Here is a 24806-nt window from a genome sequence, read left to right as displayed (position 1 = left end):
GTGATAGCCACAAAGTATTCAGTGTCTCTGGATTGGTCATTATAGATGTTTCTTGTATGCAGCAGTGTGTAATTTATTATCCTTTTAATAAAAACTGACAAGAATTATTCCATTGCCATCCGACACTTGCAAATGATATTTGAAGAAAATATTCATGTTCTATCAAAGATTTATTTATCTGCCCTTGCTTCTCCACTTTAGTTTTATTGTTTTCCAGTCAACTCAGATACTGTCTTTAAAAATCTCAAGAAGGGACTGGTCCCATGACCAGCATGCAGAAATTAATAGAAGCACACAGATACAGACTTGTCCCAGTGAGAGCCAAAGTAGAATAATACAGCACTGAAGCAGTTTAAAGACAGACACTAAGTTCTTCATACAAACTAATCCCTGCTTAAATACTTCGTGAAACACAACCAAGTAGATACATTCTCCAGGAAGTAGAGCTGCTTTTGAGTATTCACCACATGTATCCTATGGGAAGCTCACCCTCAAGCTATGAGAACATTTAAACCCCAGCCAGATGAGCTAAGGAGATCTGCAACTGCAGCGCACCGAGGCAGGACCAGGGCAGCACACTGTGCAGAGCAAGTCCAAAAGCAATCAAAAGGGACTTTAAGGCTCTGGGAAAACTGGTTGAGGGGCCAGGGGCACAGGTATTTTTTTCATCAATACCCTTAGTTGCAGGAAGGAATACTGAAAGGAACAAGAAAGCAGGTGTAATGAACAAGGCTTAGAGGCTGGTACCACCAATAGAATTTTGGGTAGCCAGTCACTAGTGGTGTCCCCCAGGGATCAGTGTTGAGCCCCATCCTGTTCAATATCTTTACTGATGATCTGGACAAGGGGATTGAGTCCATCATCAGTAAATTTGCAGATGACACCAAGCTGGGAGCAGGTCTTGATCTGTTAGAGGGTAGGAGAACTCTGCAGAGGGACCTTGACAGGCTGGACACATGGGCAGAGTCCAACAGTATGAGATTTAACACATCTAAGCACCAGGTTATACACACTGGCAGCAACAATCCCATGCAGTCCTACAGGCTAGGGTCAGAGTGGTTGGAGAGTGCCCAGGCAGAAAGGGACCTGGGGGTACTGGTTGATAGTAGGCTGAACATAAGCCAGCAGTGTGCCCAGGTGGCCAAGAAGGCCAATGGCATGCTGGCCTGTATTGGGAACAGTGGGGCCAGCAGGAGCAGGGAAGTCCTTCTGCCCCTGTACTCAGCACTGGTTAGACCACACCTTGAGTGCTGTGTCCAGTTCTGGGCCCCTCAGTTTAGGAAAGACGTTGACTTGCTAGAATGTGTCCAGAGAAGGGCAACAAAGCTAGTGAGGGGTTTGGAGCACAAGCCCTATGAGGAGAAGCTAAGGGAGCTGGGATTGTTTAGCCTGGAGAAAAGGAGGCTCAGGGGAGACCTTCTTGCTGTCTACAACTACCTGAAAGGAAGTTGTAGCATGGTTGGTCTCTTCTCCCAGGCAGCCTGTGACAGAGCAAGAGGACACAGTCTCAAACTGCACCGGGGAGATTTAAGCTGGATGTTATGAAGAAGTTCTTCACAGAAAGAGAGATTGGCCACTGGAATGGGCTGTCCAGGGAGGTGGTGGAGTCACCATCACTGGAGGTGTTTAAAAAGAGACTTGGTGCCATGGTTTAGTTGTCAGGTGGTGCTGGGTAATAGGTTGGACTTGATTCTGAAGGTATTATCCAACCTGGTTAATTCTGTATGAAGGACAGGGACATTATAACAAATGAATACCTTTCTCAGTGATTCTTTCTGTAGAGAAGTGTGACTGGATTTCCAAGCCAGCTTCAATTTTTTTTCCCCTCTGCATTTACTACCAGGAAACATAACCACAGTGGAAAAGATGCAGTCTTTTCTTGTCTGTTATGAAATTTGTCTTGTGATTCAGAAGAAGTGATTTTCACTTTCCAACCTGCCCCTCTTCATGAAGGCTTCCTGTTCAGAGTTGATTGATAAGTGAATGCATTTTCCAGATATGCTTTATTGCTTTTTCCTCTCCTTTCCATCCTTATTTGTGAAAAGAAGCAGTGAGGAGAAAGAAATGGTCTGTAAATGAGGCACAAAAGCAGAGATTTACTGAACAATGGGAGCAGAGTCAAGGGGGCTCCAGGTAAAAATAGTGCAATTAGCACAATATCATCTGACTAAACAGATCCTGCTCCACCACCACCATTTTTGCACCCATCCCAGAGTCAGGGGCAAGACCCTCACCAGCCAAGATACCACACAGAGGAGCTCAGCCCCACTCAGGAGGCCCAGCCAGCACCCATGGATGACATTGGAGCAGATATCAATATTCTCCCTACCTAACCGGGGGGCCACCAGGCCCCCCGGCCTTTGTTGTCACCACCACCATCACCCAGTGTGCACCATGGGCACTCACCAGTGATGAGAGGAGGATCCTCAGCCCAGATGGGCTCAGCTTGGGGCTTCTGCCTTTCCTGGGGGTGAATAAAAAGGGGAGTGGGTGGGGAGGGCCAAGTGGCCACAGCTGGGGTGGGAGGAGACTCCAATAAAGCCCAGGTGCTCTGGGATTTGAGGAGAAAAAGGGGGGAAATGGGGTGGGTGAGGGACTTCAGGGGTGTCAGGTGGTGATAGGACAAGGGGGAATGGAAAAAAAAAATAGAAATGGGTAGATTCAGCTTGGATGTGGCTCTGGACAACCTGATCTAGTGTGAGGTGTCCCTGCCCATGGCAGGGTGGTTGGAACTGGATGACCCTTGAGGTCCCCTCCAACCCCTACAATTCTATGATTCTAAAACAATTTTGCAGTTTAGGCTGAATGGTAGGAAGAAATACTTCACAGAAAGAGTGATTGGCCATTGGAATGTGCTGCCCAGGGAGGTGGTGGAGTCCTTGTCCCTGGAAGTGTTTAAAATAAGACTGAGTGAGGCACTTAGTGCCATGGTTTAGTTGATTAGATGGTGTTGCGTGATAGGTTGGACTTGATGATCTTGAAGGTTTTTTCCAACATGGTTAATTCTGTGATTCTCTAACTAGTGTCAGACCTGTAGCAGAGCTGTAGCTAGACCTGTATTCTGTATTGACATCTGTGTTTAAAAGGAAAAAAAAAATTAAAACACCACAATACCACAGCTCACACACACACTTCCCCCAACCCCACAATGCAGAGAGCTTTCAGCAGTGTGGGTAACACTGACTCGCACTCATTTGGTACTCAGTAAACCTCAGCACATTTCACAAGTGCTTGTTTTTTACAGAGGCCAAAGTGCAGAGATTTCCTCATTATATCAGGCAATTGCTTCAGGCCAGCCAAAGACTGCAAGTCACAGTAACTTGATTATTGCAGCAGTAAGGAGATGCATGCACAGTGTATGTAAATATGGAATTTGGATAAGGAATAGTGGGAAAATACACTGTACTCCCAAGTTCTGATATTCAGAAGACATCGATGTAAATATTTTCCACCATTTTTAAGAGGTGATAATACATTGTGTTTGCCCTGAGACATACCAATATCTCTTAGATACTTTGTAATTCCTGTATAGTGGAGAAACTTTGACATGCCCTCCCAGTGCAACAAGAACATCTTCCAGTGACACATTTTTGTTTCTCCTGCCTCACAATACAAACTTAGTAGTGCACAGAGAAGGACAGAAGTCCAAACGCACAAAATTATCCTTCTTCCCATCAGAAAATAAAGGCTCTGATGACACCTGCTGGTTCCAGGGAGACTAAGCAAACACCGACCCCCACCCCGCTCCCCCACTCTTTCCTCTTCCCCCCTTACCTTCCCCCCCACCCCAAATTATTGAGAATGAAAATGTTCTTTTGCTGTGAGTCAGAGAATCACAGGAAACAAGGCTGGGAGTGACTTCAAAAGGCTGTTTACTCCGTTCCCTGGAATAAAGAAGGACTCATGCTACTTCCTCATGGGTTATTATTTTGCCTGTTACTGAAAATCTGAATTATTTCTCTGGAGACACTATTACAGCATTTCATCACAATTGTAATTTTATTTGTGTTTTCAAGGAGAATTAGACAGCTCTTGACTGTGAAGTTGAAAATATAAATGAAATACTTCACACCTACGTTAGGAAATACTACAGCATTACTACCTTGTCCATCTTGTACAGTAATGCATTCATCCCACTCCAGGTGAGATGCAGGAATACCTACATTTCAAAGGTGCTTTCACTACAGGAATCTTCCCATATGAACACAGCATAGGCCTAGCTTCCTGATAAAAAGGGTCAGGCTTACAAACAATGTAGGTGTGGAGCCATCGGAGTGTTTGCATCCATATGATTTCAATTATAATGTGCATTCAGTGTGGGGGAAGCAGAAGCCACCTTGATGAACCATGTCACTGACATACTCTGTTCAAGAGTAAAGAGCTGTGTTGTAACTGTTAAAACATGTTGGTTTATGTGTTGTGAGTAATTTCAGAGAGAGACTTCAGAATAAATCTAAATCCTTGAAAATCATCTGTGTTATATCCTGCACTGTCCCTACGACAACGGTACTTTGTTTAGTCTATAAAATGTGGAAGAGGTTAGATTGCAATCAGCCTAAACATTTTCCTAAATTAACACTTTTGATCTTAATTTTTCTCTTCAGACTCCAGCCCAGACAGTAGTTCTGACCAATCTCAGCTAGTCTCATCAAGTATATATATCCTGTATCTGCCCTTGAGAAATCAAATGGGTAGCTACTAGCTGGGGACAGAAATCCACGGGACATTGAGTGAAACGTATCTATTTGGTTGCTTTTTGAGCAAGACAAGAAACTCAGTTCCAAAAAAACCTCTTCCTGGGAACCTGGCACACATACACTTAACTAAATCACCAGTTTCCTTCTGAGAACCCGATCTCTTGGTGCTACAATCATGCCCATTGTGTCTCATAGTCCATAACTGAAGCCCAGCTGTGGTTGAATTACAAACATTGCTAAAATGAGGCATGGCATGTGAAACAGAGACCTTATCTAGGCAAGAACTGCTGCTGTACCAAGGAGCTTGTAACTGGAAGGAACCACAGTTAGGGAACCCAAGACCAAAACAATCCAAATACTAAGATGACTGATTGCTCCAGTCACCAGAGATTTCCTAAACCAGACTAGAGAAAACAAGACAAAAAGCAGCCATTGATGCAGAACTTCCAGCCCCAGAATTGCAAAAGGTTGAAAGGAGCTTTCAACAGAAATCTTCTGAATATTTGGAACCAGCAGCTGACCCTGCCTCTGCAGTCTCTCTCCTCAGGTACTAGAAGTCATGGGGACTTTAACAAACAGATTAGTGAGAACCTGGACTAAATAATCACTGCCAAGTTTTACAGAGTTGTATATGCATCCAAAACCACTTGTCTGTTAAAAAACAGACATTCTTTAGCTCATCTGCTGACATATCAAATGTCTAATCGCTCAGACTCAGCATTGTGCTGGCACAAGCTCCTAGCAGAGAGGCAACTGGGTAGCAATACTTGCCCTTGCTTTTTCTGGTCTCAGGGATGGTTTTGTCTTAAACTGTGGAAAAAGAGCAATTTTGCCAGTGTAACACATCAGCAATCCTCTGCCAGAATCACTCTGCAAATATGTATAGTTTGGCAGAGTGTTATCCATACACTGTGTGGTGTTTTACTGCTCAGAAAGCTCTGTTAAATCCATGGAGTGACTGACAATATAAATAGTAGTCAGTGGGAGGAATATGTTACTCCCAATAGTGTGTGGAGGACACTCTCAACAAGGTGTAAACCAGCATGAAAAACTAGCAAGGGTTTCGTGAGTACCTAGAGAGGAAGACAATTCCCTCAGATCTCTGTACACAGCCAATACATTTCATAGCAGCCTCCCTTTTCTTCCCGACAAAATACAACCAGTGTGGGTTTTGTGCTCCAGAGAAGATTTAACTGAAAGATTAAAAACCTTCAGGATTTCTTCAAATCCTACCATCTACCAAAAAAAAACCCAAAACAACACCAACCCAAAACCCCACCCACAAAACACATCAAAACAAAACCCACCAAAAAACCACCAAAAAACCTCACCATACTTTAGCTGTTGAATATATCAGTATCATTGCATTTTAACTCAGGCAGGGCTTCCAGCGGTGACGGTGTGGCACAATTATGGTGTGCAAGCTAAGAAGGAGCTTGGTTGCTATTGTCATTGCAAAGAATATTGCTAATTTTGCTGAGCACAAAAGCTGGGTAAGATTTTGTGTGCATCAGGTTTTCCTGGTATTGTCTTCTTGGTCCACAACTACACTTCCACAGTCTCCACAAGATAGAGATTCAGAGGCACATTGCAGTAAAATGTTGGACCATATCAGACGCAAATTTCTTTCATGTAATAAGAAGAAATTTGAATTTCAAATATAATTGTTTTACTACAAATAAATCTAGACTAGGAAGCAGAAAAAGAATTGTCCAGTCATCTAGACAGAGAACTGAAGTTCTAGAGTCACTGAAGTGTTCACAGTGGAGCTTTCATGTTTAGGGAATAGACAACATGACATTAGGGCAGGGCCTCCACTCAGTAACCTTGTCTTATGTGTCTGTGTTCTTTAGTATAATGCCCATGCTTGGGGTCTATTATGACCAGGATTGTTTCTAAAGGCAAGAATATTCTAAAATAATTTAAACCAAGGAAGAATTTAAGTACTCCATGACCTTTCTGTTAAAACTCTTAGGAGAATAAAATCCACAAATGCACTCCAGTAATGTGCCCTTGCAATGGTCAGATCATGAAGGGGCTATGTTGATCTCGAAGGTCTTTTCCAACCTGGCCTATTCTATTCTATTCTAATGCATAAGCACTTCCTAATCAAATTCTGCACTTTGTAAGTAAATACTGTTGTCACTTTAATAGAAGTAATACTTATCACCAACAAATAAAAGCCTTTTTTCATTGAGTCCTGGATCTTCATAGAGTCTTCTATGGGCTTTCTATAGTTTCATCCTTTTCTCTAACAATGATCTCTCTTAGACTGCATATAATTATTATTTTTTTCAGTTTGGTTGAAAAATAGAAACCAGTCTTCTTATCTCAAGTTCTACACATTCTTTTTCTTTTACAATCCAAATCAGAATGTCCTGTTTCATTTGGGAATATTTTTTTAAGTAATTTAGAAGCATGAAGGGAAAATTGGGAGTTCCAAGTTTATATTTTATTTGGAACTAGGCCAATGATCCAAATTGTGAAGAGTTTATGTCATGATCACACTGCTGAGTACATTATCTGGCTTATATGAGAATTATCTGAGGAATTCCTGAGTAAATTATCTGGCTTAAAGAATGTGCTTTGCACAACGAGTAATGCTCAGGACCTAAAACCAGACTGTCAAATCTGTCCAAGCAAGACCAAGGGAAAATTCATAAAGTTTATTCTTACTTCCTATAGCTCTGTACAGCTTTCGCAGGAGTATCAGCTTCCCCTGTTCTGTCTTTTGTAGGAGAAATATCACACAGTGCTTCTCAGTCTGTTAATTTTCACATACTGGTGTTACTGAATACCTGGCATGCTCTAGAAATGGGGAGTCTCAAAAGAATTGCCAACTTGCATAGCAAGGGAGCTGACAACACCCCTAGAAATGCTCTGTGTCTTCTCCCTCCCTCCTTTGTGAAGTGCCTTAGTGAATAGTGACCTATTCTTTCATGGAAGATGGTATTTTAAGCAGGATTGGGTACTGCTTCCACCACTGCTTACAACCTGTCCCTAAAATAATTCACATGGGCAGCTGGATGTGTGGTGGGGTGAAATTCTGCTAGGTGCTGAAGAGCTGGATGTAAAGAATTTACTGTTCTCTTGTTTCTCATTAAAGATATAACATATTTACTGGAATAGGCTCTCCTTCATTATGCCATTTATAGGAAACACAACATGCGGTGTTTATAAAGCAGTTAATTTATAACAGACAAAACCAGATTATCACTCTTTGGAAGAGCAAATATTTGCTGAAAAACTTCTATATGGGGCAGATCTTCATTGCATTTTTAAACATAGTTGGCTGAGAAAAGTAAGAGGAGCTACCCAAGAGGTAAGACCAGATTTGTATAAAGCATTTAGATTGTAAAGGATTACTATATTTTTTATAGATGGATAGATAATTATACACATTTATCAGCTATTTTCTAGATGTGTGTTTTAAATGGTTCTAAATGTTAATCAGCAATCCAATATGCTTAATTTTAATCTTTCTAGTGCCTTTGGAAGAAAATTGCACTTCAACAAGAAGCTTCTTGCTTTGCTATCTGAGACTACTAGAAACACATGATTATTAACACTTACAGTTTATTAATAAACTGTCTACACATAAAATGAGTTCTTTAAAATTAGCAATAAGCTTAATTTCAGTCTAAAAATACAAGTTTATAATGTGCAAAAATATTTATTGTTTCCAGGGCTGGTTTTCCTAGTCCTAGAGGACATGCTTTACTTTCAACTGTTCCTAAAGGTGAATGACAAAGCTGCTGTAACATTAACGTCACATTTTTGCAATCTGAACTTTGCAGTGAATGCTTAGTGCTGCTGTGAGGTTCTTATTCCTATGATGTTCATAACACCCAAATCAGTAGCATTTGTGTGTGCCTGAGGATGCAGGACTCTTTCCTTGAGTATTGTATGGTCTGCAACATGCCTGTAAACAAAGGCTCCTGCATTTGCCCCTTCCTTTCAATCTGAACCTACTTGTATTAGAAAGGCAGAGCCCTCTGGAACTCAGCTCATCACTTTCCCCATTCAATCCCTTCACATCTCCTATGGGAAATGTGGTGGCCCACCTTAGGCATGTACTACCCCAAACCTCAGACAAAGATCTAACAGTGACGCCTGCTAAATGCAGCACTGTCAGATGTTGCAAAGGAACTGCAGTGTCCCCAGAAAATATGGAGGAAATCTAATGAGCAGTTAGGTTTGATGTTTTAGAGGACTGCTGCTGTTGCAGAAAACTCTTTCTCTGTGACTGAATATGATCAAAAGCAAAATTTTCAAATCCCTGCCTCTTAGCTAGAGCTGACTCTGCAATGTCCAAGGATACCTCTTTGAAGTTGGGATGGCACTCCCAGGGGAAACAACCTCCTTCTTTGCTGCCAGGGCAGGCACAGCATTGTGGCAAGAACAGTATCTTGATGTCTGTGTTATTTCCCACAAAAGTGGGTCACTACATAAGGAAAAGAACTGGCTAGAATTTACTGTAATAGCTCTTAACAGCACAGCTAGCAGTCTATCAGGGGAGAGTAAGTACCGCAACCCTGCAGAAGTCCATTTGACCAGAAAGGTAGCAGCTGAAATCAAGTCATCCCCTTCCCTGTTCCAGTACTATGGAATCCAAACACTAGCAATCTCATTAAAAATAAAGCAAGAGTTAGTGAGAAAGAAAAAAATATTCACACAGTATGGTGCACAGTATGGTTACTCTGATCCCTGGCTGCCATGCACTTAAGAGAAGGCATAATATTCAGGGGCTTCACTGCCTCCTGATTAAGCCATTACAGCCCATCTGTGATGCACCAAGTACAGAACGTGACCTATTATATCAAAAGAAAATAGCACACCACCTGACTGCCAAAAGCATCCTGTGACTTGGCACCCAAATGTCTCAGTACTCACATAAACATACCTTTTCAGGACTAACTCCCACAGCCTGAATCAGGCAACTGTGAAATTCAGAACTCCAAAGAAACAGCAATCAAATAAAACCATCTCTCCCATATGTCAAATCACAAATGATACAATTTATTAATTTGCTGTTACAGATCCTTTACTTAAAAGGAGTAGTTAATAGTTGTTATGTGTTTGTTGAATCACTTACTGCTTTAACAATGGGCCACATAATCCATATTCTAAACTCATTTATTCATTCACATGCCACTGCTATACCAAAGGCTTCTGTGTCACTTTGCTGGTCTTGAACATCTTGTTCAATTTACAGTGGGAAAACATGACACCAAAGATCATGGCCATTCACATTTTTTCCATAACAAGCAATGGATGCAATCCCAACACTACTACATGTGAAAGATATTTGATGGAAAGATGAATAATAAGCATATTTGCATTTTACACGTGAAAAGTGCATTTGCATGTGGAAATTTACACAAGCAATGCCTGATGCTAAAGTGCACCTGAGGCCTTAGAATCATAGAATGGTAGGGGTTGGAAGGGATCTCCAAAGATAATCTAGTCTAGCGCCCCTGCTAGTGCAGGTTCACCTAGATCAGATTGCACAGGAACATGTCCAGATGCATTTTGGAAGTCTCCAGAGGAGACTCCACCACCTTTCTGGGCAGCCTCTTCGAGTGCTCCCTCACTCACTCAAAGTACATAAGTTTAAGTTCAAGTGAAATCTCCTGTGCTCTCGTTTGTACCTGTTGTCCCTTGTCCCATCAGTGGGCATCACTGAGAAGAGCCCAGCCCCATCCTCATGACCTCATGCATTTCTAGAATCCCCTCTCAGTCTTCTTTTTTCCAGGTTAAAGAGCCCCAGGTCTCTCAACCTTTCCTTGTAAGAGATGCTCCAGTACCCTAATAATCTTCTTCACACTCCATTGGATTCTATCCAGTAGTTTCCTGTCTTTCTTGAACATGGGACTCAGAACTGGACACAATACTCCAGGTGCAGCCTCACCAGAGCAGAGTGGGAGGAGAACCTCTCTCAAACTGCTGGCCACTGTCTTCTTAATACACTCCAGAATACTCTTGGCCTTCTTGGCCACAAGGGCACATTGCTAGGTCATAGTGAACTTCTTGATCACTAGCATTCCCAGATCCCTCACAGAGCTGCTTTCCAACAGGTCAAGCTCTATTGATGCATGGACTTATTCCTCCCCAGCTGCAGGACTCTACACTTGCCCTTGTTGAACTTCATGAGGTTCACTTCTGCCCAGCTTCCCAGCCTGTCCAGGTCTTGCTGAATTGCAGCACAGCCTTCTGACGTGTCAGACACTCCTCCCAGTTTTGTATCCAGCAAATTTGCTGCGAGTACACTTTGTTCCTTCATCTAGGTAGTTGATGAGTATGTTGAACAAAACTGGACCCAGTACTGACCCCTGGGGAACAGCACTGGGTAACATTGACCACAACCCTCTGTGTCATTTGTAAGATGTGTCCAGTTCTCCAAATACTTTGTTGGACAGATGAGAGACCCTGTATTAACTTCGATATTGAAACATGGTATTTTCAGGCAGGAGTCAGCAGTGACAAATCTGCTTCAGCATTTGTTTGACAGTGAATCATAACAGAAGAGGAAATCCTATGGCATGTAGTTAGGAGAATGATCTGAATGGTAATATTAAACAACCTATAGCAGAAGGATGGAAAGTGAAATGAAGTTATGAAAGGCAAGTGTGATTTTCACCACATGCCTGCTTGGAATTCATGTGCTTAGAGATAACAGGAGTGAAAGTTAGCAAGGGAAAATCAGTGAAATACCTCTGACATGAACCACCAATACCAGAAGATCATGGTATTTCTTCTGGATTCACTTAATAACATTGGAAACTTCTTTCACTGACCTAAATCTGTTCTTTCAGATAGTAAACAGATCTCAGTTTTGGGGTATACACACTGAAGACCCAAAAGGATTGCCTCTCCATGTCTATGACCTTGTGTACTGTGAATAGAAGAAGAAAGTAAAAAGTCATTGTGATGCCCTTTTTTATTTTTTTTTTCCTTTCTCCATTTTTTCACTAGGAAAAAAAGAGCTTGTTAGTGGATGTCAGCATGAAAACAGGAATTTACCTACTTCTCTTAAGCGAAATATGTGTGGAAACCATCAAGGCTAGCATCAAACCTAAAATTCCGAGGAAGGACAGAGAGGATAATTTCTTGCAAATAAATAAAAATGTTAATATTTCTGAAGAATGGCATCATCATAAAAATATCTCTAAACCTTTTGAAGACCAAGGTCTTGAAGACTTCACTCTTTACAACTACACTGAAAAGACTGCAAATTTTGGATTTAACCTCTACAGAAAAATTGCTATGACACATGATAACAATGTAATCTTCTCTCCCCTTTCTGTGTCAGCTCTCATGACCACATATATGCTGGCAGCTAAAGGGGAAACATACAGACAAATAGTAAAAAGTCTAAACCTCCATGCCTTCAAGGACAGAGTAGATGACCATCATTTACCAGCTTTGTTTAAACAACTGAAAGATAACATTACAACAAATGAAGAACTTATCCTTGTGGAAGGTACTCTTTCTTTCATCCAAAAAGATTTCAAACTCAAGGAATCTTTCCTCAATTTATCAAAAGAGTACTTTGATATGGAATTTCTGAGAGTGGACTTTCAAAACTCTACACAGGCAAAGTCTGTCATAAATCAAAACATTAACAAAAGGACTAAAGGGAAAATCTCAGAGCTTTTTGAAGAGCTTGACCGCCATAATAAACTGCTGCTTGTGGACTACATTATCTTTAAAGGTAACTCTTTGCTTTATTTTGCAAAATTATTATTTATTAAAAGAATCAGCACTCTGTCTTCAGTTACATTAGGGGAAGTTTAAATGAATTCAAGATGGGCTGTTTTCCCCATGTCCCTATCTAGATGCACTTTCTTCTATTAATTGTATTTAACAGAGTATTATTTTTCATGATAGGGAACCACAATTATTCTGTACTTTCTTCCATACAAAAGAACCTCAAAGAGAACAAAAAGCTCTGCATCAACCTGAGTCAATCCATCTCCAAATGATCCCTTTCCATTATTAAAAGGATGTTTAATTTTCATTCTCCAATTAAAATGAAAAATTGTCACAGTCTTTTGAATACTGGGCACTGCGCATAAAAATCATTGACTGATTTTGCACAAAATCATGGAAGTGAAAGAATTCTCTCTACGTCAGTCAAGAATCTTTTTTCCTGTAGTAACTAAAGTATGCCATTATTTTACCTTACAAGGTGGGGGGGGAATACAGCTGTGATGGACAGATTGTTTTGTGGAGAAGCCCTCTATTGACAAATATCTTATGCTCCTTTTTCTGTTGTTAGGGTCTTTCTGACTACTGGCTTAGAAGATAGATAAGGGACTCCAAAAGAAGGTCCTGCCAATAACAGGGAGCCATAGCCCACCCTTTTCTCTGAAACAGCCATACAGAAGCCAGAGACACCCAGTCAGGTAAAAAGCAAAGACAAAGAGTTAGTGTGACAAGGGGAACAAGAGGAATGATGTGTAGAATACCCACAGTCACAGTCACTACTCTAGTCCAAAGCATTCAGCAGATGTCCTCCATGGAAACCCTCCTAAAATAAATGCACACATGAGGACAGAAAATAACCCCTCAGCTATACGGCCTCTATAGACTATGTTTATTCTCACAAAAGTCCAATGCCAAGATTACTTTCCCTGGTAGAAAATTGGAGAAAAATATTAATGGATGTGGCTATGTTTGAAAACAATGGTAGAGAACAGAAGCATTTGTACAGAAGAGGTTATACTCCAGTGCACCTTAGAAGTCAGTGGAATGCTGAATCCCCATCTAAAAGATTGTGTAATTAATTTAAAAACAGGATGTTGAACAGCTGGTAGAGGATCCTGGAGAAGGTGTCATGTTAGTAATGCTCATTCAATTAACATAAAGGGTAGCAGTTCTGAACTTCACTGGCAACTCATCAACCGTAGAAAAAGATTTCCCTTCTTTCCTTACAAATGGAGGAGTTTATTTTGTGACTTACTTCATTTTCCTGATGCCAAAAAAGTAAAGCACATACACTAAATGTACTGCAATTGTCATCTACTTATCCTAGACACAACTGACATCCACATCAGCTAGATATAGAAAATACACTGAACTTCTGAACTTTTTTCTGAACAGGCTTGAATGCACGTAATTACTTTCTTTCTTTCTTCAGGCAAATGGGTTTATCCTTTTAATCCCAAATTCACAGAAATGGAGACTTTCCACATAAACAAGTACAGAAGCGTACAGGTACCCATGATGTTCAAGTCAGATAAAGTTAACTCAACTTTTGATGAGAATTTAAGATGCACTGTGATAAAGCTACCCTACAAAGGGAAAGCCCACATGCTAGTTGTCATCCCAGAAAAGGAGGGAGATTACATTTCACTTGAAGACCATTTGACTATGGAGCTTGTGGAATCCTGGCTTGGAAACATGAAAACCAGGTATTGCTTTGACACTTTGGCCTTACTGTCTTCTTTGTCAATTGATACAAACCAAGAAAGCACAACAAAGATTAGCTGGCTTTCCTAACCCTTTTCACATGCTGTCAATTCTGTGGCATCAGTATCTCCAGAGCAGGGATCCTTCACTGGCCTAACAGCCCATCCTAAGTACCTTTTAATGGCAGGGGAAATCTACTCTGAGGTGACAAGTTGGCCAGCTCACTTAGGAACGTCTGTCCCTCTGCAGATATAGTCAATCTAGTCTTTCCAAATTCTTCCATAGGCCTTCTCTCTCCTTAAATTTTAAATTGTGCACTGCCAGACACAGAACAGAATAAATGTAGATACACAGTGTATTCATTAAACCTTTACTGTCAGTGGAAATGTGAAGTAATGGATAAAATCAGATAAATTTTCACTGATCAATAAATTAGTGTGTCACTCTGGTATCTACGCACTGTAAGTACTGGCAGAAGAATTTTATACAGAGAAGGAAATTATTTCTAGGATCTTTGGCAGTCAACAGATCAGAGATGATATTCTGCCAACCTACGTTCCAGCAGAGATTATTTAGGTTTTGCCCCTTTTTTTTCCTGTGTAAAGCTTCATTCCTGACTAGGTTGCATTTCAGCAGTTAAGTGATCTATACAGCTGAATTTGCATTGATTTTTTTTCCCCCATGCAGAAAAGTGGACATTTCATTTCCAAAGTTCAAACTAGAGCAAAAATACAAAATGAAGAAATTGCTTCATGCTCTCGGAATGAAAAAACTGTTTACACATACAGCAGATCTTAGTCATCTCACAGATCAAGGATACATAGCAGTTTCACAGGTAAGCCTCCTAAAATTATTTGCTATTTGAATTACAATAGTACGCAAATAGTCCAGCCAAGATACTATGGCATATGCACTTCTAGCAACACTAATAGGAAAGGAACTAGTTTTCCAAGTATATGCAATCTGCACACCTTTGGAGGTCATCTGGTCCAACCCAATGGAACAGGCTGCCCAAAGAGGTGGTGGAGTCTCCTCTGGAGACTTTCAAAACCCATCTAGATACATTCCTATGCAACCTAATCTAGGCATACCTGCATAGGAATGGGGTTGGAGTAGATGATCTCCACAGGCACCTTCCAACGCCTAGCATTCTAATGCTGTAACCATCCTGCTCAAGCATGATCACCACAGGTCAGTTGCTGAGGACCATGTCCAGACAGGTTTTCAGTATGTCTAAACAGGAGAGAATCCACAACCTCTATGGGCAATATGTAGCAGTGCTGTCACCCTCACAGTGCAAAAGTGTTTCCTGATGCTCAGAGGGAATCTGTTATGCTTCAGGTGGTGCCCATTCAACTCTGGTCCTGTCACTGGGCATGACTGAAATGAGCCTGGCTCTATCTTGTTTCCATCCTCCCCTCATGGATTTGTACCCTATCAAAAAGAATCTTCTAAGCTACTGGTGCTGCTGTTACAAGTCTGACTTAACAACACAACTTTTATAGGAAATTGTAACATCCTAAGAATAAACATTTACTGGACAAAATTGCAGTGATTTTCAGTTGGGAACTGCAATGTCAAGCTACAGCACTTTTCTCCCTTCCCCTTAATCATACAAGTATTCCATGATGATTTGCAGCAGTTAACTCTATTCTGTTATCATGAAAAAAAAAAAATCACACAAATAGTAGCAGCTAACTGACACTAGAAGCAATATGTTCATCAGCTATGAAGTGCCAGAGGAGCATCCTGTGCCTGTGAATCATAATAGCCAGCCTCATTATTTAAGAATAGTTAGCAGAGAGCTCAACACTGCTGAAGTCCTTCAACTGTCTTTACATAAATCATTCCTAGCAGTTTGGGAGCTGGGAATGCACTAGTTGACTAGGCAGTTCACCAATACACACCAAATAGAGGGGGAGTATTAAGAAGTATATGCAGGCTCAAAGAACAAAAAGGGAAAGGAATCAGATCATGTCAGGCTGCTTTTTCAGTGGGAAGGAAAGGTCCTCAGACCAACCCAGCATTGTACTTCATCGCTGTACACAGTTTGTACTGCCAAATGTGCAAATGAGAAATACACAGGAAAAAGTCCAAGACTGGTACATTTGCCTAAGCACTCAGCTGCAAATGGCATATCCACCCAGCCAGTGTTTGTGACTGACAAAAACATCTCCCACTTTTGAAAAACTCTTTTACAGTTAAATATCAGATAAGTACTCTACAAATGTAATGGTTGCTTCGTGCTACCAGGTGCAAGAACAAAATCTCTAAGTGAGGCCTATACTCAGAAATGTGGAAAAACACAATGACACCTGAACTAACATCCTCACTCCTAAGCACTGTTGTGGTGGTGGCTGCACTAACGGCTCGGCAGACAGCTTACGGGTATACCAGTTTAACACAGAGCCAGAATCCACAGACCTCATTTTTTTTACCCTTAATAGAAGTCCACTTCAACTTCATGTCTTGCACTTTGAAAAACATTCTTTGTGTTAGTTTTTATGCCCACCACTACTTTATTTCTGCATTACATTTCAGGTTGTCCAAAAGGCAGTAATTGAAGTGGATGAAGAAGGAACTGAGGCTGCAGCAGGGAGTGGGTCAGAAATAACTGCATTCACAGTGCCTCCCATCATCAAAGCAGACCGACCGTTCCTTTTTATGATCTTTGAAGAAACTTTTAAAACATTACTGTTCATTGGCAGGGTGGTTGATCCAACAGAAATGTGAGCAAAGTTAACACTGTCTATCCTGTGTCTTGTAAAATCTACCATGCAAATTAAAAAAAAAATAAAAAATAAACCCACAGAATTGAACTTTCAAACCCCAGAATTTTAGTGACAAGGCTGAATGAACATCACAGATTCATATGCCAAAATATTCAGTAAGTGCATTCCAAAATGCTGTAGCTTGATATTCCTCAACATTTTCTACTGTTGCAATGAGCCCAGTGACCTCAACATTAGCAGAATTTTGCCACTTACAAAACCAGAAGTGGGATCAAGCTCTAAAAGACAGCCTCTGTCTAGAGATCATTGTTACCGTAGAAATTAAACTGAGTCTGCAATGAGTCTGCATTGTCTGGAGTGTGATCTCTTCCAAGTGTTTATTCAAAATCTCAAATACCCTCATTTTCTAAGGGTACATGATGTGCTGCTTTTAAAATATTCTTTCTATTGAACACAAAATAATTCTAGAACCTGGAGAATCGGAGTTTGTACTACTTTGTAACATCAAGCTTAGCTTCTAAACCCAAAATTTCTGCATGTACTATTATCTAGGTATCAGGGTGAACTATGTAACATGCTCTATGCCTGAACTAAGACAGACTTTGATAGGCAAAAAAATACCTTCATAAAAGTGGAATAATTCTATTCAGAGTTGATCCTAAAATCCAAAATGTGCTGCCAAAATGTCTCAGAAAAATATTTCCAGCATACGATTCACTCTATTGAAGGAGGGCAGAATCTTCTGAAGAGCAAGACCCTTAACATATAGCAAATTTTAATTAGCATCAGTGTCCTAAATATAAAGTATGAAACAACACAAAAAGCTACTTCTAGCTCTACGTAACTTACAGATCTACTTGCTATTCTGATTGCTCATGGTCTTCTCAAAATAGCTGCCCAAAAGGGGGCAGAAATTTTCAAAATCATAGAATCTTTTAACTCTTCTATCAGCAAAAGCATACAGACAGATGCTTCTAGAAGAGAATGTACAAAAGATACATTACAGAATAAAGCTAGTAAATATCTCTAAAGAATTTCTTCAGTTGCCTACAGCACCCAGATACTTGTTGTGTAGGCCATTCACCAAAAGATTTAGCAGGCAGACTCTGGTATATGACTAGACTATGAAGGGGTATGAACCTAAACTCCACACTGCAGCATGAACATCACTCCTCCTTACTCCTAAATGATTAACAGGATGAATGTTGTTATAGAGGACCACACAATTATAATTGTATAACTGACCTCCAGCTGTTATTCTGAATTGCAGCTAAAAAACAATTGCTACGATAGGTTCAAAACTATTGCTGCTGTCCAACAGAGGTACCCCAGAAGCAAGCAGCCCACAAAAGACTGCTAGAATGAAGATCATTAGTGTGAAGGACTGAGGAAAGCATGCACAATGCACCAGAAGTTTGTACAAGGAAGAGGTGTAGACCAAAGAACCATCTAAATAGAGCACTGAAAGATTACGTAGCAGGAGTTTAATACATAGCAGTGTTATGGAGTGGAGCATGTGTTATCAGCATTAAATAAATTAACCAGTTAAAAATGACAGACAAATATAGCCAATCAGAAAAAAAATGACAGACTTTACCCTGAACTCATTACCTGCTTACTAAGGGGAGAAATAGCTTGGATTCAAGTATCTTAGCTTACTGGCTGTTCTGCATTGTTCTAGCAAAGGTATCTGTGGGTCAAACACAGTTTTGAGTATCTTCTGCAAGCTTGGTACTGCTGTGCTGAGTTTGGTCCCTGGCAGAAGTGTCAGACTAAGAACAGGCTAAGCAGTCTCCTCTGGCCCATGGGTCAGCAGCATAGCTGTCATTTTGAGTTACTTTTCCTTGGGGAACTGGTAGTACCTGAATGAGTATCATGAATGAGACAAAAGCAGAACTTGGGAGGAGCCAGCACAGGTCATCCATGTATCTGCATCAGTACTTCATGCTAAACATCATAATGCACAATGCAAAGATTTTAAAGAAATCCCTGATTTACAGGCTGCAGAACTGAAAACTTTGTGTTTCTACAGAACCTGAACGATGTTTGTGACTGAAGACAGAGGACATACCTAAATCCAGATGCAGTGTAACTTAAGAATTCAGACAGTTAAATACTGCTAAATACAAAGACACATTTTGTATTTCACAGATGACAGAATACATCTAGCATTGTTATTATGCAAAATAAATACCTTCTATAGGTAAATGCTTTTATTTTAAATATAAAAGATACCCTGAGAATTGTTTTTTTCAAGAACATGCATGTATAGCATTGTCCTAGGCTTTATTTTGAGTAAATCATCATTTGCATTTTTACATTATAAAAAGTAACCACACACGCATATGCATTCACAGATCAGATCATCTTTACCATACAACAGTAAAGTCTAAAAACCACATATTTCTTACATCAATATATTTATGCTGCTCCCATTTTGAAATAGAGAAGCTGACAATAGCTTCATAGGCTCTATCTCAAGTATTGGCATAAATATATATATTTGTTTCTTAAACGGAATTGCATGTTTTCCACAGACAAACTTTGATAGAAACATTTGCATTAATACAAACAAATGCAGATGACATCGGTGAAGCATGGTAGCTTGCAAGAGCAGCTGGTTAAAAACTAGATTCATCATTATAAATTATTCAAGAGAAAATACAATCTGAAATACTAAAAATTAAAACAATGATTGATACAACAAAACTTGTGAAATAAGAGGGCTTTTTATGTCATTTGGAGACACTGCTTTTAGATTGCTTTGAAACTTACAGAGGATTTTTATGAACTTTACTTAATAGTCATAAAAACATTACTTCCAAATTCACAGCACAACGCTATTGAAGGTTATGTTTTATACAAACTAACCAATGGTTCTGGACTTTGGTCCTAAATTAGGTTTGAAGGTTCTTTAAAATGTAGCATTTCTTTTTCATTATTCATAGCAATTCCTTCTACTCCTTGCATAAAACATGGGTGCTAAGTATTGCTAAAAATTGCAAATAAGCCAATTAAGTAATGGATATGTGCATTCTAAATCCAAGAATTTATACTATAAAGGCATAACTGAAGGAAACGAAATCCTCTCTTTAGCTGCAGCAGTTAAGAGCACAGAGCTGAAGTTGTATTTCATAACATTTCACTACAACGTTAGAATTCTGCAACCATTACATTACTTATTGGAACGTATTTCACAGCTTGGGATTTTATTAAAAAGTTTAAAAGTTTTAACATTGTAAGATGCATTTTATTCACTCCAGGCATTAGAGAGTCCCATCTGCTGCTCCCACTTTTTCACACCAGAATGTTGCTTCCATCCGTTTCTCGTTCCCTTCTTTTTTCTCCCAGAAGATCTAAGCGTTTGATTTTCTGTTTTTTCTTCATACAAAATAAGAAACAGACAATATGTTGTTGCTATATTATTAAATACCAAAACATAATACATTGTTGTGCGCAACATTTTCATGGAATTCTTAGCAGCTGGACTTTAAAAGTTACTGTCTGCTTTACCGAGCCCACTGAAAAAGCCAAATGGACAATTCTGAGGGCATTCTTCACAATAAGGGCATACTGCATTAAGCTTCCTACAGGTCATGTAGAGACTCCTCTCAATGTGATGTGACTCCTCTCAATGAGATGGGTAAGGTACTACAAGCAGTCATGGTTAGTTCTTCAGCAGAAAATCCTAAAAATGCATTTGCTCTGTAAATTGACTTAAGGAATCTTGTGGGATAAAATATTCAACCAGAGCTCTTTGTGATTCTTTCCAATTCCTACAGGTGCTTGAAGCAGGTATTCATCTCTTTAAGTTATAGGGATGCATCTTTAGCATAATTCTTGCTTTTTCTACTGCCTAGTACCTAAAATCCTGAAAATTACACTGAAATTAACTATCATTATCTTGTCACCTGCTTGTGAGCACTGACTCAGCATTTACTGAGTTGTTTTTTTTCTTTTCTTGCTTCTGCATTATCTTCAAAATGAGAGAGTATTTTAATTGGCATACGTATCTCTGAAACAGGACAGACAAAATGTTTGAACTCATGAGTAAAAAACCTCAGACTTCCAACAGAGTAACTTTGGGGTTTGAAAAAAATCCTGGAACAACAGGACTGTATGAAATCAGAAATCCTTCATCCCTGCAAACCACACTACACTGTCAACAGTGAACATTTGCCAATAATCAGCAGACTATATTTACGGAAAGATTACACTTAAGTAATTCAGTAATTTTTTTTGTTAAAATATTCATCACTTTTAACTAACAATCATAATTATATCTGTTGGTATTTAAATCATTAAACAATGTATTACTGCTCAATTTTCCATTCTTCAAAAGCACATATAATTACTTAGAAAAAGAAAGATAGTAGAAGTCACCTTACTCATGTTGCAGAGCCAATAATCTAAAAGTTAGGACTTGCCAGAATGAAGATACCAGAGTAATCTCTAACTAGCACATATGTTAATTTACATGATGATATGGTCGAAGTATATACTATACATACTCAATTACTCTTTTCTCACAAATTTTCTGCCTTGGTGAGTCCACAGAGGGTGACTCTCATTCATGAGCATCTATTCAACTGCACCACTCATATAATTTTTAAATTATTTTCTCAAAATGAGTTATTTCCATCAACTGCTTATATATATTTGGATATCAGCAGGGGTTTTTTATTCAATCTCAAAAAGAATGTTTCCTTGAAACTGACAGGACTGCCTGGCACCAGGACTGCCTGGCACCAGGACTGCCTTCCTGAAAAAAAGAAAGATAAAAGAGGTACACCTGGACATCTGTGGTCAACAAGGTTATGTAGATGAATACATTTACCATCAATCATTCCTGTATCTGTATCTCTTAATATCTCCTTAAGGAGCTGCTCCATTTTGAAAACAATTAAGTTTTGGGCCAGATTACAAAAGAGAAATTGAATCTACAATGCAGCAGACATTATACCAGCTTGAGGGAGGCATTTTCCCACAAGAACACGGAAGATTAAAACATTCAAAACACTCAAAACTAAATGTAGGTCATCCTTTAAGCCTGCTCTTCATTCCCCAAAAATGTTTTTCTTGCCCTAGTATATCCTCTTGGCTTCTGACACTATACAGTTCAGGGACTTTGTGAACCAGAGAGAATATCCAGATCATTGTGTTTGATCAGATACCTACTTTCAAGTAGTCTGCTGCTAAGCTATTCACTTGGGAATGGTACATTGTGACTGTAAGTTGAGTCTCTTACATTCTGCTTTCCTGCCTGGAGACAAAGATACAAACTGTTCTGTGTGAGGCTTTTTCTGCTCATTTGTATTCAAACAAAGGATATCAGCCTTATTTGAAATGACAGTCAGAAAAACTTTTGAAATGTGCAAAATTTTTATGTGATGTAAAAAAATATGTCCAACTAATCTTTCTATCTAACTGCTTTGTGAATATTAATAAATGTATTTTCCCCAAATGCTTGTAAAACTGGTGAGTAAGCAGAATTTATACAATTGTTGCTAAAAAAAATTATAGCATTTCAACAAATTTGCTGGTTTCAAAGAGAGGGAACAGAGGTATACAGTGATTGGGGTGGAAACACATGGGGATTTGAGCACACTTTTTGAAAGTACGTAGCACTGTATGTTATGTGCTCAAGATACATGTCCTATTTACTTTACAGATAGCTGAAAACATCTAACTGCTGGGCTTGAAATCCTGCATTTTGAAGTAAGTGATCACCAAATGATCATACTTCAGGTAATATTTAGGAGAAAGCATTAGACTCCAGAAAAAAACAGGGAGCAGACTGTAATTTGACTTGAGGTACTTCTGCTGTGAAATCACTGACAACACAAACAGTGCACCTACATTTACTACTTATCTTCCAACCTTTTCTACAAAGACAATGTAGTTTTAGCAATAATAGAGCGTTAAGCAAGCTTGATTTAATTCCAGAGCAAATTTATCTTGTAGAGTAAAGGTGCTAAAATTCCAGTAGAAAAACTCCTATGTGATCACACAGCAAGAGACTGTATCATATTTTAATGCATACACGTAGCTGAATGTATGCTGTTCAGAGAACTTAATCTCTTACATTAGTGAACATTTTATTTTACATTTTAGGAATAGTATTAATTTATATCTGTGAGTAAAGTGGGTTTGGTTCATTTTTTTAAAGGAACCTAAAAATAGTGAAGTGGAAAATATGGGCTCACATGGATAGTTAATTCACCTGAAAGGTCCTCTCAAGAGATCACTATTGCTACTGCTTCCTCTTCATACTTGGCAAACCAGTATAAGGTATTTCCTCTTTCCTCTCTGGTGCAAGTTTCAAATCTTAAGTCCATTATCTTGGACCAGCAAGTCAAAGCTTCACATTCTCAGACTCTTCTTTTATCCTTGGTCTGTAATACCTATTCAGATTTCCAAGGCCCAGTTTGAACTTCCCTATACTTTTCAGTTTCTAGTAGTTTCTGCTATACTTGTCTACTTTCCCAAACAATCTCCCTCGATATATTTGACTCTCTCTTGATATATTTCACTCCTTTCCTTGCTTCTTTCTGTCTTGGCTGATCTAGCAAATCTTCGATAGCAAAGAAAAATCTCAGTTTGAGCACCTATGATTACAGGTAGTGTCATGAAAGGAAACTGGAACAAGTTATAGCCTAACAGGATTCAGCAGAGAACTGGCTACAAAAGAGATTTCACTATGTACACATCACAGCAGTTTTCTAAGACTGTTACACTTTTCTTACAGAAGCAAATAAATTCATCTTGGATTTTGTTCTTGCAAAACATGCAATAGTTTAGGCTGACACTTGGAAGGAAACCAGTCTGAGGGGGATGCCTAGCATTTAATTTTGTCTAAATGGTTAAGGTAAGCCAAAGAAGGCAGCCATAACAAGTAGCAGTACCAGTTCACCATAACTCTCAAAATTCACCATGAAATTTTTACACAATAATACATAAACATATGTGAGCACATAAAAAGAAGGAAAAGGAAAAACTAAATCATATAACATTACATACCTTGCTTCTACAACTAGAGGCAGCTAAATCACTATGGTTGTAGTTACTATATATCAAATGCACCAACCTTCACTTTGTCCCACTCCACCCTCCCCATAATGTACCAGCTGAATGTAAACATGTGCAGGAGAAACAATGTCAAAGATTAATTAAAAGGAAGCTTAATCTTAAAAACACTTACATTTGCACACATTACATTTTTACCCTTCTATTTTCATATTTAAAAACCTGGGTGTAGAAGTATCATAAATATAGGCTTAATTTTACATGGCTTCCGTGCCCTTTGTAAATGTTTAAGCTTGACTTAAACTCATCAACCACTTACATGCTCATCCTTCTGGACTGACTCTCCTTGTTTCCATTATTCTTTTGATCAGCTGAGTTAAATAAGCCGCGAGAATCAGCACTGGAAGGTAAGGTACCATTCCCACTATGACCAGTGGAATGAGTCCGTAATGAATCATCTGAAATAAAAAGCCGCAGGTTAGCCAAATAATATTGTCTGAGAAAAATACACAGAGGGTAAACAGAACGAGACATTTTCCCCTGCGACAACAGTGGTGGATTTCCTATGTCAAGAATCCAAAAGTTTAGCTTTCTGTAAGGAAATGGTTTCAACTTAATGTTTCTTCAAATATTTTTATGAAAATGCTAAATAAAAATAAATAGAAGACACATTTTGGAAACGAAGAGTAATACATTTAAGATATGAAAACAGTGAGATTTGATTGGCCAGTCTTTAGCTACTTAACATTTAGCTACTTTGTGCAAGCTAACAGAAATAGCAAACAGAAAAAGACAGGTTTTTCTATGAAGGAATTCTTCTTCTTCAACAGCAAATGGAGAGAGGGGCATTTCCAGACAGCAATTTCTCTCTCTAATTCAGTAGGGGTTACACGTAACATCCCTTTCCTCAAGCAAAATGAGTAGAGGCAAATTACAA

The 24806-nt window shown here is 39.3% G+C and overlaps 2 protein-coding genes across 5 annotated transcripts in view; one reads left to right on the top strand and one right to left on the bottom strand.

Moving 5' to 3' along the window:
* The first annotated feature begins 7946 nt into the window (after positions 1 to 7946).
* Positions 7947 to 18395, top strand: SERPINA10 (serpin family A member 10). The gene is made up of 5 exons (XM_068148840.1): positions 7947 to 8019; positions 11673 to 12411; positions 13840 to 14113; positions 14799 to 14946; positions 16653 to 18395. The coding sequence occupies exons 2-5, from the start codon at positions 11703 to 11705 to the stop codon at positions 16842 to 16844; spliced, it is 1323 nt and encodes a 440-aa protein (XP_068004941.1). The 5' UTR covers positions 7947 to 8019; positions 11673 to 11702; the 3' UTR covers positions 16845 to 18395.
* A 457-nt stretch (positions 18396 to 18852) lies between these two features.
* PPP4R4 (protein phosphatase 4 regulatory subunit 4) overlaps positions 18853 to 24806 on the bottom strand; it is a 57840-nt gene continuing 51886 nt past the window's right edge. For all 4 annotated transcript variants that reach the window (XM_068148835.1, XM_068148837.1, XM_068148839.1 and 1 more), the window contains 2 exons: positions 24189 to 24327; positions 18853 to 20224 (listed from right to left, as the gene is read on the bottom strand). In XM_068148835.1, coding sequence (XP_068004936.1) covers positions 20200 to 20224; positions 24189 to 24327 — 164 coding nt within the window. In that variant the 3' untranslated portion in view covers positions 18853 to 20199. The remainder of the gene's footprint in view (positions 20225 to 24188; positions 24328 to 24806) is intronic.

This window comes from Melanerpes formicivorus, unplaced genomic scaffold (assembly GCF_026170545.1).
Source record: "Melanerpes formicivorus ecotype bairdi unplaced genomic scaffold, bMelFor1.0.p_v2 SCAF_17, whole genome shotgun sequence".
Classification (NCBI taxonomy): domain Eukaryota; kingdom Metazoa; phylum Chordata; class Aves; order Piciformes; family Picidae; genus Melanerpes; species Melanerpes formicivorus.
The sequence above is the reverse complement of the archived record's forward strand: the minus strand, read 5'-3'. Positions and strand labels throughout refer to the sequence as shown.

Excerpts from the sequence above, each read along its gene's own strand:
- SERPINA10 (XM_068148840.1), top strand. The coding sequence starts at position 11,703 with ATGAAAACAGGAATTTACCTACTTCTCTTAAGCGAAATATGTGTGGAA. Across the intron at positions 14,114-14,798 it reads CTTGGAAACATGAAAACCAG|AAAAGTGGACATTTCATTTC; the intron begins GTATTGCTTTGA and ends TCCCCCATGCAG. Across the intron at positions 14,947-16,652 it reads GATACATAGCAGTTTCACAG|GTTGTCCAAAAGGCAGTAAT; the intron begins GTAAGCCTCCTA and ends ATTACATTTCAG.